We start from the raw sequence: 17,523 nt of genomic DNA, 5'->3' as shown, positions 1-17,523 counted from the left end.
TCAAAAGTTTGGGGTCACTTAGAAATTTCCATTCCACTCCATTATAGACAGAATACCAGCTGAGATCAGTTGCATTGTTTTTTTAACCAGGGCAGCAGTTTTTAGATTACATTATATGCTTACATAATTGCAAAAGGGTGTGTTATTACCGTTGAAAGAATGTGTCATCAATTAATTCATTGTGTCATTTTGCAAAGTGTGTGTGTGTGTGTGTGTGTGTGTGTGTGTGTGTGTGTGTGTGTGTGTGTGTGTGTGTGTGTCACTTCTCCACCAGGATGAAGGAGCCTCCCACATGAAGCTGGGGCCAGGAAATTGTGGTTGCCTAGCAAGTTTCACATCCACGGTGCAAAGTTTGAAGACGTGTTGCTCGGCTGCTGTCTGTCTTTGCTGTAAACTACAAACTCGCAGCAACTTCTTTTAAATACATTTTCCCCGTCGAGGTCCAGGTGGCAACATTGACGGTGCAAGATGTCTGTCGCAGGATTAAGGAAGCAATTTTACAAAGCGAGTCAGGTAAGAGCGCGACTTTTGTTAGCTTAGCTAGCCAAAGCTAGCTAACTAAGCTAACTAAAACTACTTTTATTGCGAGTTTATGCTAGTTTCAAGCTAACGTTAGCTAGTTAACCAACGTGAAAATTGTATGGGTAGTTAGCGTTAACGATAAAACACTAACGCTCCTTAACTTAACGTTATATGAAACGCGTTATACTTGAAAAGTATAGCTAACGTTACGAACTAGCTAATGTTATATTGTTATTAAACTAGTCAACAACTGTCAAATGTGTTGTGGCTCAAAGATAACGCCAACCCCCTTAACGTTAACGTTAGCTACTTAGCTAGCTAATTTAACTAAAGTTAATGCTAATCTAGAGAGTTGGCAAATTGGCGTTTGTAACGTTCTAGCGTAGCACGTTGACTTTTCGTTAGCTTCCATAGTAGGTTTTTGTCCTGACGTTATGTTGAAGCACTTAAGTTACTGTCCCTTAGCGGAGGTTCAAAATTAGCAATATTCACTAACATATGTTGAATGTTCACTAAATTAACGTAAGTATAAGTACAACTATCGTTAATGTGTCGAAGTTTATGACTGACACAGAAGTCGGGCATTGAAAGGATGAGTTTCTGGTTCGATGGAGATAATGGAGTTTCTGATTCGATGGAGATACTGTATGTATACTGTTAGTGCTTGGTTTCTTCGTGTTTTGCTGTTATGTTAAACAGCAGGTAGATAAATCACTCAAACGTTAGCTAATACCCTAAAGTGATTGTCATGTTGGCTATCTCTAAAGTGCTGGATTACACAATGTTTTCAAAACACTTGTCTCAGGACAAATTTGGATGTGTTGTGGTGATACTGTAGCTAGTTCAAAGTCATCTCTCAGCTGTGTCTCCTATGTTTCCAACAACAGAACTGAACCTGTGAGCCATTGATAATGTCTTGAAATATATATTTAAGATTGTTGTGTACTTAAATTAATTTCAACACTTCTATATTCTAATGTATCGCAGAAAAGTCATAATCTCTAGTCAAGTATTTATCTCTTAAAATATAAAGGATCCATAGGGCCATACAGGCCCTGAAGCATTTACTATTATAGTGGTATTCCATGCTCATGATTTTAACTTTGGTGACACTATACCATAACTGAACATCACATTTTTGAAGACATCTCCCAATTTTCTTGTTACACTATCAGTGTGACAGACGTAGCATCCGTTTAAAACTGAAAAAGAAAAAAATATATATATATATATATATATACATACATACATACATACATACATACATACACATAAACACACACACACACAAACGGGGAAAATAAATATTGAACGCGTCAACATTTTTCTCAGTAAAGTTATTTCTGATGGGGCTATCGGCATGACATTTTTACCAGATGTCAGTAACAACCCAAGTAATCCACACATACAAAGATATCAAAACAAATAAGTCCATAAATTAAGGTGTGTGTGTGTAATAAAGTGAAATGACACAGGGAAAAGTGAAATGCTGAAATGTATTTAATACTTAGAAAAGCCTTTGTTGGTAATGACAGCTTCAAGACGCCTCCTGTATAAAGAAACTAGTCGCACACATTGCTCAGCTGTGATTTTTGCCCATTCTTCCACACAAACTGTCTTCAAATCTTGAAGGTTCCGGGGGCATCTTCTATGAACCTCTTCTTTCCAGAAGTTTTCATTTGGATTCAAGTCGGGTGATAGACTTGGCCATTCAAACAGCTTGATTTTTGAGACTTTCTCTGAAATAGGGCTGGGCGATATATCGATATTAAAAATATATCGATATATTTTTAAATGAGATATGGAATTAGACCATATCGCATATATCGATATAGTTCAAATGTGATCCTTGCTCCCATAGATATATACACAGATGTCGCCTTGAGGTTCTAAACATACGTCAAAACCGCCGCCATCTTGGAACAGAGGTCCGAAGCATTCAGATCAACGCTAAAGATGCCGGACTTTTGTACTGCTTAATTATGTTCGATAGAGGAAATGAAAAGAACAAACAGCAATGAATAACATTTAACAGGTGACAATGTGTTTTATGATTATGTATGCCGCCTTGAGCAATCTGAGCTCCGGCGGCAGCAGGAGGCGGAGAGCTCCGTGGCGGCCGCAGCGTCTCTTCCCCGGAAAAACACAGCTTTGCCTCGCTGCTGCGCTGGGTCCCCGCTGATCCAGATCGGACCAGCCAAAGACAGAGTGGTGATCGGTGGGATCTTACACGTAGTCCAGGACGACCTGTATGTCGATATCGGCGGAAAGTTCCACTAAGTTTGCCGGGCGGCAGGCGGACGGAGAGAAGCTACAGCGGGGCAGCAGAGACCGTCTGCAGCTGCAGGATCTGGAGCTCAGTGCCCGTTAAAATGACATGTAACGCATAAATACATACAGAAATAAATAGTGGAGGAATGAGCCTGGACATTTCAGTCTGTTTTAAACTTCACCTTGAAGCAGAAACTCTTAGTTCAGAAGGGTGAAGTTTCCGTTTGGACTCAGATCTGTGAACCGATCATAATAAATATTCTTTGTATTAACACATTAATTAGTTTCTTTGTTTTGTAGTCGATAGTTCATCTTTTAGTTTACTTAAGTGGAAGCAGTATCAAGTGGAAGAATGGGACTATAAACCTAGGCTTACAGGCATGAGGCATTACATTTTGAACAAAGTAGATTATATTAATATCAAAAGCTTAATTGACCTTTGGAATGAATCACAAATATGGAGCTTTGATTTCAAAAAAGGTACTCCTGTTATACAGTATTTAGGTTTACATTTTATCGTTATTTGAACAGCTGAGCATTTAATCATGAACCAGGTGAAGAAACCGGTTTATTATTTATTTGATTTTGCAACTGTTTCTATGAAACTACTTGTGACATGTCATATTTGATTTTGGCTTTGACTGAACATTTGCTCTCACTTTGCGGAAAAAAATATCGGGATATATATTGTATATCGATATTCAGCCAAAATATATCGGGATATGACTTTTGGTCCATATCGCCCAGCCCTACTCTGAAACCAATTGAGTGTTTCCTTGGCTGTGTGTTTGGGATCATTGTCTTGCTGAAATGTCCACCCTCGTTTCATCTTCAGCATCCTGGTGGATGGCAGCAGATTCTTATCAAGAATGTCACGGTACATTTCTCCATTCATCCTTCCTTCAATTATATGAAGTCTGCCAGTGCCAGATGCTGAAAAACAGCCCCACACCATGATGCTTCCACCTCCAAACTTCACTGTTGGTATGGTGTTTTTAGGGTGTTGTGCAGTGCCATTTCTCCTCCAAACATGGTGTATGCTATGACAGCCAAAGAGTTCAATTTTGGTCTCATCTGACCAGATTATATTCTCCCAGTATGTCATTGGCTTGTCCAGATGTTGTGCCCAGATGTTGTGCAGCAAACTTTAAGCGAGCTTCCACATGCCTTTTCTTGAGCAGTGGTGTCTTGCGTGGTGTGCGTGCATAGAGGCCATGGCAATTGAGTACATTACATTAATAATGGTTTTCTTTGAAACAACTGTACCTGCTTCTTCCAGGTCTTTCTGAAGATCTCCGAGAGTAGTCGTTGGTTCTTCGACACCTCAATTCTAGTATTCTATGGACTCCTCTGTCAGAAATCTTGCAAGGAGCACCTGGTCATGGCCGGTTAATGGTGAAATTATGTTCTTTCCACTTCCGGATAATGGCCACAACAGTGCTCACTGGAACTTTCAGAAGTTTAGATATTTGTCTGTAACCAATGCCATCCGTATGTCTTTCTATAATAAGCATGCAAAGGTCTTGGGACAGCTCTTTGCTTTTATCCATCATGAAATGCTTCTTGAGCAAAACCTTTAGTTTGCAAACGAAAAATGTTGCGTGTTCATACTTATTTTCTCCGCTGTAAATATACAAAGTAGTCCGGAAATCTGGATTTATTGAGTCAGGTTTGTCTTGTGCTTTGAAATTTCAACTGGCGCTAATCCCTCTTAGGAAAGAAATATAACTGTTGGCTCTTGAGACAGTTAAAGGTTAAACCCTCCACCACAAACATGAAGCTCAACAACACATGGCCTGCAAAACAGGTGGCTTATGTTTTAATGACACCTTCCTTGCAACAGGTCCTTGCTTTGGCCTAACACTGTCACATGCAAGTGAAGTCACTTTTTTTTCTTTTTTTTTTTAGTGGGTGTGTAATGGAATCCTAGTTATGTGAATACTCTGCTCAAACCAGTAGTCACAGATTTAGTCAGTACATTTACAATACAGCAATAATATCAAACCAGGGATGAGTGCACAAAAATCTTATATTCCGTATCGCTTCCATTTGTTAACATACAGGACCTATACTGAACACCCTGTTCTCTATTAGCACAGGCCTGGTCAACAAGCCATTCAGGCTATAAAGAAATAAAACAGGGTGGAGGAGAATAGGCTAATCAATTGTTAGTTGCCTAAGAAGCTCCACGTCGTACATGTCATAAAAATATACTTGTTTCAATCAATGATTCAACAGATTAGTCAGCTAAATTGCTAATCCACCAATCTATAGCTGACACTGTGCACATTACATTTTATTCCACATCATGTAATTTATCTTTCTTTTATCATTGACCAACAAGACTAAACCCACATGCTCTCCATCAAATGTGTTTGTCTTTTTAAAACCCTTTTTTAGTTTACTTATTTAGATTTAGCTTTTAGCCATTTTAAGGAACTGGGTAAAACATAATTTAAAGCAAAATGTCATATACGTACAACTAAAACAAGTTTTTCAACATACTGTAGATTACATTTAGTAGTCAGACCGGGAGGGGCAGGTTTGTTAGTTATGGAGGACAAACAAATGAGTGCTGGCATTCATGAAGCCAGATGGGGTGCTGAAAGTGTGTTTGTGTTTGGATTTCACACATCTATATGCCACATCTTCACATCTGGTACCAAGAGATTCATTAATTGCAATTAAAATGCTGTTTATTAGACTTCATAATTAGGGAAACATGTGGGGCTGAATTATATGCCATAAATCAATTGGCAAACAGAGTTTAGGGTATTTTCAGAGCCACTGACTGTTTCATACAAAACAACTTTACCAAGCCTGTTTATTGTATAGACTAGAGAGATTGATCGATCCATCTGGTCATAGTTTTATTTGCACGGTGGTGCTGACAGCTGCACCGAGTTGAACCAAATGAGAAAAAACACACACACACACACACACACACAATGAGTCTCTGTTTGGCCTGCCAGCCAACTGGACTAGATTTTAGAGTTTGTTGCTCTGGATGAGAAATGGAGAACGTATGTGCCATGTGTGAGTCAGGTTATGAATTGAGAGCAAGATGAAGTTAGCTTGTGTGTTTAGTAAAAGTATCCATGGACGTGTTTGTAGTGTACGAAACTGCAATGTGTGTGCTGACCTGATGGAAAACGGAAAACCATTTAATAGAATTCCTTATGGAACGGAGGCTCTCAGTAGAGAGGAAAGTCCAGTTTTCAGCATTCATTCCCTCACGCAGACTTGAGGTTCCTCCACTGACGGAAACATGGGTATGTCTTGGAATTTGAGAATTGTTTACCAGGCCCAGAAAAAAGTTTTGAAACCGACCGACCAGTGTAGTTGTGAAGGTCCGGTTAAATCCCTTTTGACAACAGGTTTTCACCCTGTTAAAGTGTCCTTGTTCTGATCCCCTATCAGCTCCAGAAATGATGTGCTGTAGTTGGCCTCCCACTTGGAAATGCAGTGCAAGACAGTTAACAAAAATATTCACAATATTATGATCACAAGTTTTTCAAGGGTTTAATCAATCATTTATTTTCTCATATGACCATGTCTGTAGATTGTCAATTTGGTCACGGAGCACAACATGTGGAATCCTAGAAGTATTCATCCATCATTCGCCTTCAGTACTCTGAATGTTCTGTGTTCACAGCTGGTGAGTGAGAAGGTTGGAGGTGCAGAGGGAACCAAACTGGATGAAGACTTCAAGGACCTCGAGAGGGTAACCTACATACATTTTATAATAATAATAATAATCTTTTATTTATGGAGCACTTTTCAAACTCCATGTTACAAAGTGATTAACAAAACATTTTAAGAAAATATTTACAGTAAACATTAGCGTTGTACCAAATAGTTCAAAGTTTCATTTATAACATTGACATTCAAAATCTAAATCAACATTCGAATGCTGCTCAGCTTTTTTCTTTCTTTTTTGCTTGTCTAATCATTGTTTAAACCCGGTACTTCTGCAGAGTTGCAGATAATGGGATCTAAACCTCTCCAATAACTCCAGAGCCTTGTTGCTGTTGTATATATGTTCTTTTTGTTTTACTTTAGGTAAACTAGTTAAATGATGTTACCCAAGTTTCCCTCACTCACACTCTTAGAGGCATAAAACCCATCATATGCACACACATAAATGATTGTCTTTCTCTAACCTGTACTACCAGAGAGCAGATGTTACCAGCAAAGCGGTGGTGGAAGTCATCAGTAAAACATCGGAGTACCTCCAGCCCAACCCGGCAACGAGAGCTAAGCTGTCCATGCTCAACACAGTGTCCAAAATGCGTGGGCAGGTCAAGAGTCCGGGCTACCCCCAGCCTGAGGGCCTCCTGGGGGAGTGCATGACTAAGTATGGACGGGATATGGGCGAGGACACCAACTTTGGTAAGAACAGCGAAAGCAGTTAAACGATAAGATATAGGGTGAAAGAGAGATGTACGTTATGATGTATGTTTGATTAGCGGGGGGGCATGCATCTTAGTATAGAGCTAACGATTATTATTAACATGCCTCACGATGTCCCACATTCCCTAATGCTGGTATTTTGCATGTGTGTGTGAACTGCAGGTGGGGCTCTAACAGACATTGGGGAGTCAATGAAGAGGATGGCCGAGATCAAAGACTCTCTGGATATTGATGTGAAGCAGAACTTTATTGACCCGCTGCAGGCAGTCGCAGAGAAGGATATCAAAGACATTCAGGTAGAATTAAAGAGGTAGTATGCCTCTGCACGTACAGGCCAGGCATTGACTAATGAGGTCCACGGTCTGTGTGTCAGCTGCGATATGAAACTTTAGGAAATAGTATTTACTGTCCTGGTGGTGAAATGACATGCAAATGTTTAAATCTAGCAAATTTCTCAAACTATCATACTAGGGCTGTCAAACGATAAATTTTTTTGAATTGCGATTGATGGCTGAATTTCTATAGTTAATCGCAATTAATTGCGTGTTTCATCACATGATTAAAATTCTATTATTTTGCATTTCAGAACTGTTTTTAAGTACATATTAACAATGGAAAGCAATTCTTACCAGTGTATCTTGATTGGGAATCAAATTAATGCAAAGAAAGTTACTTTATGAACTTGACTTTAAGATTTGTATTTGTTTATTTATTTACTGTAAACAAAAGAAGAAAAAAAATGGTACTAAACAACAATCAGGAACTTGTTTATTGTTAAGGCCATGGTCAAAATTAAAGATTTAATAATAATGTAATAACTATAACTTATTTCACCAGTAAATTGTTGTTGAACAACAAAAACAACCACCAGATGGGAAAAGGGTATTTTACAATTACTCTGAATGCACCACGAGGCTACCAGTTCTAAGTGAACGCACCGTCTGCGTTGTTTAATTCCGACAACGGCAGCTGCTGCGCTGCTGAGCAGACGGTTACGTCCCGGTGTTGGAATCCTCTACAGTGAAATACAGTCACACTTTACACTGTTTAACGTTAGCTGTCAGCATTTTAAAGTGTTTAATCCAGCTGCTAGCTAAAGGTAGGCTAACGTTACCTGCTGTCAGGTGTAGTGTAAAGTCAGGCACCAAAATGAGGCACAGAAATTTTCGTTCTTATTCGGTCTCGTTACTACCGTTAAGGTCGGCACATTTCGGTACCCAACCCTACTTACCAGAGTCAATATAGTGTGCATTAACTTCTAAATACTTTTGTTTACTCACTGACGTCCAGTGATCACCGGTTGATGAGACAGCGTTTGCACTTTGGTTTCATCAACAGGTTGGCGAGTAGCACTCTCCAAAATAGTGCTTTGCCTGAGCCCACTAGCAACAACCTGAGTCACGTTAACTGTACTATGCTTAGCTCGTAGGTGGTAGCTCAAGCTTGACGTGCTTCAGTGATATTTTAATTTGGCTTTACACAACGTGCATATGGCTTTCAACTTGTCTACTGAGCCGTCCGGGAGTTTGGAAAATAAAAAGCGCCATTCAGAATTGCGTTGCTGCTGTCTTTCTCCATCATGCCTGCAGCAGGAGGATGTGTTAGGAGGAAGTATGATAAGTAAAGGTGCGGCAAAGGGTCAAAATAGTAGCCCGTTAGGCATGACGCGAAGCCGAGTGAAGTGAAAATAAATTAATAAATGGCGGCATGTGTTTATTGCGATTTTAAAAAAAACAAAGAAAAAAAAAAACGTTTTATGCTCGGCCCTTAATCGCAACGTGATTAACGCGTTAATGCTGACAGCCCTATATCATACACAAGTAAAAATGCTTGAATTACTCATATAATATCATTTGTGAAACCTCATCCTCCCAATCCCAACTCTTTCACTCCCTCAGTACCACCTGAAGAAGCTAGAGGGCCGCCGTCTGGACTATGATTATAAGAAGAAACGTCAAGGTAAAATCCAAGATGACGAGATCAGGCAGGCCCTGGAGAAGTTCCACGAGTCCAAAGAAATGGCTGAAGGCTCCATGTACAACCTGCTGGAAACAGATGTGAGTAACTGTAGACTAATCTTGATTTAAAAAAAAAAAATGTATTCAATTAATCCTGTTGCCAATAAAGTAGGCTAAGTGTTGTTAACATGTCCAAAGTCAACAATATGATATAATAATTCATAATAGACTTAATGTAATAAATAAGCCATCAATTTAATCAGTGCCAGTGGAAATGCTGCGTCACCTTTAATTGGTGGTTTGATAGATAAGTAGAGTTCACACCAGGTAGAAGTTTTATAATGCTGTCTAGTTTTCTTTGGGGAGCCAAAATGTATCAATACTTCAATCAACTTGTATCAATACTCTGATACAATTATTGGGATATGGTTAAAAGCATTAATGGCTGAAGCAGATGTAGTTGAATTGGCATATTCTATAATGAAACATTAGGCAGTGAATAATGCCTTTTAAGAACTAGTTAGACAAACTCAAAATAGGGAAGCAAATTATGTAAAAGAAATTACAGTATCTCACAAAAGTGAGTACACCCCTCACATTTTAGTAAATGTTTCATTATATCTTTTAATGGGACAACACTGAAGAAATGACACTTTGCTACAATGTAAAGTATTAAGTGTACAGCTTGTATAACCGTGTAAATGTGCTGTCCCCTCTAAATAACTCATCATACAGCCATTAATGTCTAAACCGCTGGCAACAAAAGTCAGTACACCTCTATTCCCATAGAGCAGGCAGATTTTTATTTTTAAAGGCCAGTTATTTCATGGATCCAGGATACTATGCATCCTGATAAAGTTCCCTTGGCCTTTGGAATTAAAATAGCCCCACATCATCACATACCCTTCACCATACCTAGAGATTGGCATGGTTTTATGTCAGTTAGCCTAATAGCTAGTTTGATTTGCATTGAGACATGATTTTATGTAAAGTACCCCATGCCAATCTCTAGGTATGGTGAAGGGTATGTGATGATGTGGTGCTATTTTAATTCCAAAGGCCAAGGGAACTTTATCAGGATGCATAGTATCCTGGATCCATGAAATAACTGGCCTTTAAAAATAAAAATCTGCCTGCCTCTATGGGAATTTAACATAGCTGACTTTTGTTGCCAGCGGTTTAGACATTAATGGCTGTATGTTGAGTTATTTTTAGGGGACAGCACATTTACACTGTTATACAAGCTGTACACTTAATACTTTACATTGTAGCAAAGTGTTATTTCTTCAGTGTGTCCCATTAAAAGATATATAATGAAATATTTACTAAAATGTGAGGGGTGTACTCACTTTTGTGAGATACTGTACCTTAAATAATCATCATTAGAGCTGTATGAAACACGGTAGCCAAACTAAAAATGTATGATTTTTGTCAATGTGCCTATAGAGTACCTGATAGTATTTATTCTGGCTAGTGTCTCTGTTTCTACTTGCATTGGATATGCATGTTGCAAGCAGCTCACAGCTTCGCAGCTAGCAAGGAGTATGTTACTTCTGTATCTGTCAGGTACCGTTTTCATACCTGTAATTATGAGATTTTTCAGAGTGAAGTTTTTATGACGTAATGATAAACAAATGGTATAATAGGAGACCGGAATGCAAATGATTAACCAGTGAAGAATTCTCTGAAGCACCACGTCTCGTTCTAAAATTGTTTTTGTGTGCATGTAGGTGGAGCAGGTGAGTCAGCTGTCTTCTTTTGTGGAGTCTCTGCTGCAGTACCACAGACAGGCCACACAGGTCCTGGAGGAGCTTTCTGACAAACTGAGAGAAAGGTCAGTGCCAAGACCGTGTGTGGAAGATGGCATGTCTTTTGTATGTTGAGGCTGTGTCCTCTGGCTCGTGACAAGGGATGATTCAGCAGTAAAATCTTTTCTTTTAGCATCTGATTACAAGCGGCAGCTTCTGCTGAGCACATTTTTATTTTTTTATATAGATTTGGATAATTATCTTCGTTTTTTATATAATCCCTTTTCCCCCCCATTACAGAAATTAAATATGAATTTTACTTTGGCGTTGTTTTGCTTTTGACATTTTATTTGTAGTTGTAGTAATTGGATTATAGCCCACAATAAAACCAATTAACTTCTCTTTGTTAAATCTGTCTATATCCGTATTGGTGCATCTCCTACTTGTGAGTTCATAGAGGTGATGTTTTTTTTATTCTGATTATATGCAGGGTGAATGACGCTCAGTCTCGTCCAAGGCGCGAATACACACCCAAACCCAGACCATCCTATGACTATGGAGAAGTAGAAAACTCTAACGGAGGATACTCACCAGCTGCAACAACCCCTCCAGCTTACTCTCCTGGTAATGTGTGTGTGTGTGTGTGTGTGTGTGTGTGTGTGTGTGTGTGTGTGTGTGTGTGTGTGTGTGTGTGTGTGTGTGTGTGTGTGTGTGTGTGTGTGTGTGTGTGTGTGTGTGTGTGTGTGTGTGTGTGTGTGTGTGTGTGTGTGTGTGTGTGTGTGTGAGTGAGAAGTCAATCTCATTTTTAAGACTGGTGTGTCTTTCCTTCTGCGACATTAACCGGCCCTGCACAATATCCAGGTCCATCCTTCCAAAGAACCTCAATCAAGAGCAGACGGAGTGAGTGAGACATGAAGATAACGTGATACCTTCACTCACTCTGGTGCACATCTGTTTGGCAGAGAGGTGTATGCATGTCTGTGTGATGGTAAAGGATTTGACTAACATTGAACGGTGTTGTTGGGTCCACTGTGTCCAGTCTGTCAGGTCCCGAGAACATGAAGGGGCTTGTTTGAGTGTGCATATTTCTCTGTTTGACCAAGACTGCATTTGTATAAAAATATCAGCAAACCATGTACTAGCTTTGTTTTAAGTGATTGGTGGTTGTGGCGTTTCAGTCAAAGTTGTTGACCAAATCAAAAATTTTAAAGCTACATTGTGTAAGAATTTCTCCCATCTAGCGGTGAAATTGTATAGGACAACCAACTGAATATTACTTTCTAGCCCCTCCCATTCCGAGCGCGTTTCAACTCCTCTACGGTGGCCGTAGTATTCCAAGAAGTACGACTTTGTCCGTGAGTGTTCCTTCCAGTGTAATAATAGTTTTACGTTATTTTGGTACCATTTCATTGCTAACATCAGCTATCAGGTTCCCAAAGATATGCAAGCTAATGTTAGTAAAGTATCACTGCTATCGTTATTCTGTATATTGGACGAGATTAATAGTGTAAGGCAATGTTTACGGCGTAGGAGAGAAGCAACTGAGGTTTGTGTTTTTAATATATTTCTCTGAGCAGTATGAACAATGTCAATGGAACCGAAATTAGCTCGTTTACACGCAGCTGTTCTAGCTGGAGCTAGTCTGTGTTACAACTGCACGTGACGTGAGTTGTCTGCCAGGGAAATCACAATACATATGATTACGTTTATGTTACAAGGTAGACGGTCCTTTTTCATCGTTGACGTGAAAAAAAGTATCCTAGACGTCGTTCTAGCGTTATGTACAACCATGCTATTGTTAGCCAAGCAACTATAAAACAAATTTACACAAATAGACAGAATTACCTTTTGAGAAGAAAGCAGGCAAATTCCCTTTTTTAAAATCCTTGCTCCTTATGAGCTCTTTCCATCTTGGAAAAGCCACCCCAATATTAACTTTGGTCTTGTTGCTTTGCCTGTCGTGTTGTCGTTTTATTCTCTTTTTAACTTCCTTGGTGACTCCGTTACATGTCCTTGAATAATCTTCTCCCCCCTCCCTGGCATTCGTTACAGTGCCACTGAGTGTAAAATCGCGAAAGACGGAGGTATGTCCCTCTCTGGCTAATGTATTTTAAAGATGGAGGCGCAACATGGTGGCCTTAATTCGAGTGACTGGCTCGTGTGTATTCTGAATGATTCTGAATGGCAGATTGTACGCGTACAAGAATACTTTGATTAGTTGGTAAGGCCTAATACTTTTGCCCAAAAATCATATTTGAAGTTTGTTTGTTTATTAATATTTGAATATATTCAAATATTTATTAATAATATTTTGACCATTAAATGCCTTCAGTAAGACCTATATTTGTATCAAACTGAAGTTGTAGATGTTCTGTCCACCAGAGGGCAGTGTATCAGTCAATGTCAATAGGCAGCCAGTGATGTTTTCAGAAGAAAAACACACTGCCACGACTGTTTTTTTTTAATTAAAAGTCAGACCCTGGATTAAACAAACCGTATGCTTTCAACAGGAAGCTGGGAGCTTTCACCGTAGCCAACGTAAGTGGTCTGATGTTTATACTTGTGCGCTGGTGTGTGTGTCGAGCCGGTGTGCATGCGTGTGTGTAGAGTGAGAGAGTGATGGTGATTACCGGTAGCTTCAGAGTGAGTAGCGACTCTAGAGTCATAGTGAGAGGAACAAAGTGTCTCCCATGTTCTTTCTGACCACGATGAGACATCTGTAGCAAGAAAAGTTAACCCTCCCTCTTCTTGATTTCACGTTGTTTATGGAGAAGGAGAACCAGGAAATGAGTCGGGGGGAAATGCAAGCCACGGCCAAGCGACGTGTAGTTACATTTTGAAATGCGTGGAAAAAGCCTCGGAATCTGAATTGAAAACAACGTTTACAAGCAAACACGTTTACAAAAAATAATGCCCATAACAGGTTCAAATATTAAGGGCTGCCTAATATTTTTAGAATATAAATATTTTTTTAAATATTTGAATAACGAAGTTTGGAGTCAAAGTCCTATTAGTTGGTGGAAGTAATTACACATGAATGAGCACATATTTGTGAAAGAACAAATTTTTTTTTGCTAAGAATCAACTCAAAACATTACACAATGGAGCTTGGTTTTAGTCATGGTTTTACTGACTTGTATTTATCTGTATGTATGCCTGTTCACTAACTGATGAAGCTTCTGAACCTCGAGAAAAATCACTACATGCCGCTTTGTCCATTTTACATATATAGTGACAGGGTGAGTCTTAGATCATTCACCTCTTCAGTCAAGCAGGACAAAAAAATGTCTTGGCCTAAAACTTGAACATGGTCATTATGGATATAATAAGATAGTATAGCTGTGCAACGTGTCAGTACATTGATTTTGATCTTGAGCTTCAGAAGGATTCTCCCTAACCACATTGACGACTAACCTATATGGTCTATTCCAGAGTCCTATTGGAAAACATACTGGTGACACAGGATATACTAAACTTATTGAAGGGAAATGATCAAATATTCTTTTCACAAAATGACAGTATTTTTTTTCTTTCTCCCTCCTTGCATCTCTCCACTTTTTGTGTCACTCTGTGCAGCTGAGCCATGCTGTAAAGCACTGTATGACTTTGAGCCAGAGAACGAAGGAGAGCTGGGCTTCCACGAGGGTGACATCATCACCTTGGTCAATCAAATCGATGAGAACTGGTTCGAGGGAGCCATTCGCGGAAAATCGGGATACTTCCCCAACAACTATGTTGAAGTGGTGGTGCCTCTGCCACACTAAAAAAACAGCAAGGCAAGAGGTGAAAAGGGGATGGTAGTGGATGTCTCAATAACCAAAATATATCTTTTTCTTTATCGCAATTTAAGACTAAACATATCAAGACAGCAACCTAATTTGTACCTAGGAGTTATTTGAGTAAAGAGATTTTTTTTTTTTTTTTTTTATATATACTGTCAGATTAAAAGATGTAATGGATTTTTAAAAACAGTAAGGACAGGGGGATGTTCAGTCAGAAAAATGACTGTGTAATTAAGTATTTACTTTCATTCTCTATGCACCTGTGCACTTTGTACACTACACATTCATCACAAGAACTGATGAAGAAAGACCAAGAGAGAATGACATCTGTAATGACATGTCCAGCAGTATCCACAAACACTAAGAAGTGCAACTAGTTTGTTCTTATATTCTAAACCTATTTTATATTCACAAGATGACCTTTCTTGCTCTGTGTATTGTTCATATTGTTACTGCACACATGCATGTATACACATGCATTCTCCCAAGCACTGTTTTCTACACTCCCAGTTTTCACTTCTGTGCCTTCAGGCTTTAGTACTGTTGTCAGCATGGACCAGTTAGTCAACATGGAGGACTGGCTGCCTTCTGTCCATGAGACTATCCTCCACTGCCATCTGGTGGTCATCTAGAGATCATTTTAGCTATTGGCACCGTCATACGGCCTTTATTATCTCTTACCAAATCCATGTTGGTTGGCTTGTCTTGTGTTTAGGATTTGTTTTTTCTTCCTAATATAGATATAGAAAACTTTAAAAATGGCTGGAGCTAGTCAGCATGTTTACATTGACTGGCAGCTGTATTAAATGTTTTTTCATTCTTACACCACCGCTGATCAGAGAAACTGGCAGTTTTACAAACGGCAGTTCATTGGATACCAAAACAGTTGTTTTATAGTGGAGTCTAAAGAATTGGAGGGTGTCCATAAATGTGCTTAGTTTTATAACCTTTATCACACTATTTGTTGCTACGTTGTAAATTTTTTATTTTACAGACAGCCCTTCCAGTGTTTCTCACTGCACTCCACTCACTCCTCTTAGAGCTGATTCCCACGTTGGATGAGACTCACGTTTGTCATTAAAAGTAAACCTATTTCATACAGCCAGATGTGGGCAAATATGCAACATGAAGTTAAATGTTTTTAGCCTTACGAAAATGTTTACTTCACATTACTTCACAAAAGAAAAGCAGACATTTGTTTCCACAAGAGTGCAACCCACAACAATGTAACATGATTCAGCCCCATCCCAAATATTTTGTAGCACTACACTAAAGCCATAAGCCTAAGCGTCCTTCAGTTCCTCTATTTTCTCAGGCTGTAGTGATACTGCTGGCAGTGTCACTCACAATGTTTTGTGGGCTTTTCCCAACTGTTTGTTGATGAATTTTCAGTCTGTGATTTGTTTTCCCCCATCATGGTGGGTTAAGCTTGGCTTTAGTACTCTAACCTATAATTTGGAGCATGGAAATTTTTCTGATGCGTTTTGGGTGTTTTTGTACCTGCCTCAGTTTTCAGGCTGAAACTGCGCACCGGACCGGACAGACAATGCTCCATAACTATCTCCAAACTATTGTGGACAGAATTTACTTACAATGAGGAAGGCCTGTGCACAATAGGTGGTTTCAGTTTCAACTAAGTCTTTTAAAAGCTGACTACAAACTGTGAGGGTTTTTGCTGTTCACTGAAATACCAACTTTCTCCTCTTGTCATGATCCCCTTGTTAGACCGCCCCCCACCCAATTCATCTCTCCCATCTCTGTTAAAACTGGGAGTGGAACAGACAGGTCTTTTCAGCAGCAAAGGGCACACAGCAGTGGATTATGCCCTCCCTCCCCCACTGGTCTTTATTCACCACCTACCCCTGTACTCCTACCCCCTCTCTCATTATCTGCCCCATCCCATGGTGCCTCTGGAGTCTCCTGGAATATCTATCTAATTTTTATCATAGTATGTGCCTTCTAAATGTTATGTTTGCATGTCTCCTATGTTATTGATGTTATGTATAGGGCCAGGGTACCGGCATTGGGCTGTGCTGAGTAGTAACTGTGTAGTTCAGTGTGGGTTAACAAGCCTTTTACACTAAATCAAAAGCCCGGAGTTTGAGGGGGGGAGAACAGGGTCAGGGGTTCAGGTTGAGCCATTATTCCGATGTATAATATTGGTGATGAATAATGTTGTCGAACAAAGGGCTAACATCAATTTTTGTTCTGAAATAGTTGTGTGAATGCTGCAGCTGACATTTATTACAACACTACATTCTGTGATGGCTCATATTGCATCCATAAGTGTCTCAACTTTGCAATGTTGAAGTATTATTAGACTTTAAAGCTTTATTTTATTATGTACAATCTTAATGGAATTTTCTGTGTTAAAATATAACTGCTTTGCATGTGTCTTAATTACAGATGCTGTGTCTTACGCAATGCATTATTTTTGTAACTGTGACACTGTGGGGAGACAAAGTGGGATTATCCTGGATTATCTTTAGGATATATGGACTACATCTGTACTAAGTGTAATATTCTGTGTCTTGTATATAATTGTTACTATGTAAAGGGGAATGGATGCTGCATTCGCTTCTTTAAATAAATATTAAGTAATTTCGCTCCCCGTGTCTCTTTACAGCCCTGCAACTGAATTGGACGTTTTAAATGTATACAATTTAATGATAAAGTGTGTACACTGATGCAGAAAATATCCGAGGCATAGGATTCTCTTTTTTAGATGCACCTGCTTTTCTAATTGCCATTTTGTTTCTCAATAAACCTCTATATACATTTATCCCCCAACCATCCGATTTCTAATCTGCACAACCACCCATCTGCATG

General features: G+C 39.3%; 1 protein-coding gene across 2 annotated transcripts; it reads left to right on the top strand.

Moving 5' to 3' along the window:
* The first annotated feature begins 263 nt into the window (after window positions 1-263).
* LOC114565557 (endophilin-A2) lies at window positions 264-17,300 on the top strand. 2 transcript variants are annotated; one of them, XM_028593681.1, is made up of 9 exons: window positions 264-513; window positions 6,449-6,517; window positions 6,969-7,185; window positions 7,369-7,502; window positions 9,105-9,263; window positions 10,895-10,998; window positions 11,403-11,536; window positions 11,774-11,812; window positions 14,489-17,300. In XM_028593681.1, the coding sequence occupies exons 1-9, from the start codon at window positions 469-471 to the stop codon at window positions 14,674-14,676; spliced, it is 1,089 nt and encodes a 362-aa protein (XP_028449482.1). In that variant the 5' UTR covers window positions 264-468; the 3' UTR covers window positions 14,677-17,300. The 2 variants fall into 2 exon arrangements, with proteins under 2 accessions (XP_028449482.1, XP_028449483.1); XM_028593682.1 differs by lacking the exon at window positions 11,774-11,812.
* Window positions 17,301-17,523: the final 223 nt, after the last annotated feature.

The sequence above is a fragment of the Perca flavescens genome, chromosome 12, assembly GCF_004354835.1.
Source record: "Perca flavescens isolate YP-PL-M2 chromosome 12, PFLA_1.0, whole genome shotgun sequence".
Taxonomy (NCBI): domain Eukaryota; kingdom Metazoa; phylum Chordata; class Actinopteri; order Perciformes; family Percidae; genus Perca; species Perca flavescens.
The sequence above is the reverse complement of the archived record's forward strand: the minus strand, read 5'-3'. Positions and strand labels throughout refer to the sequence as shown.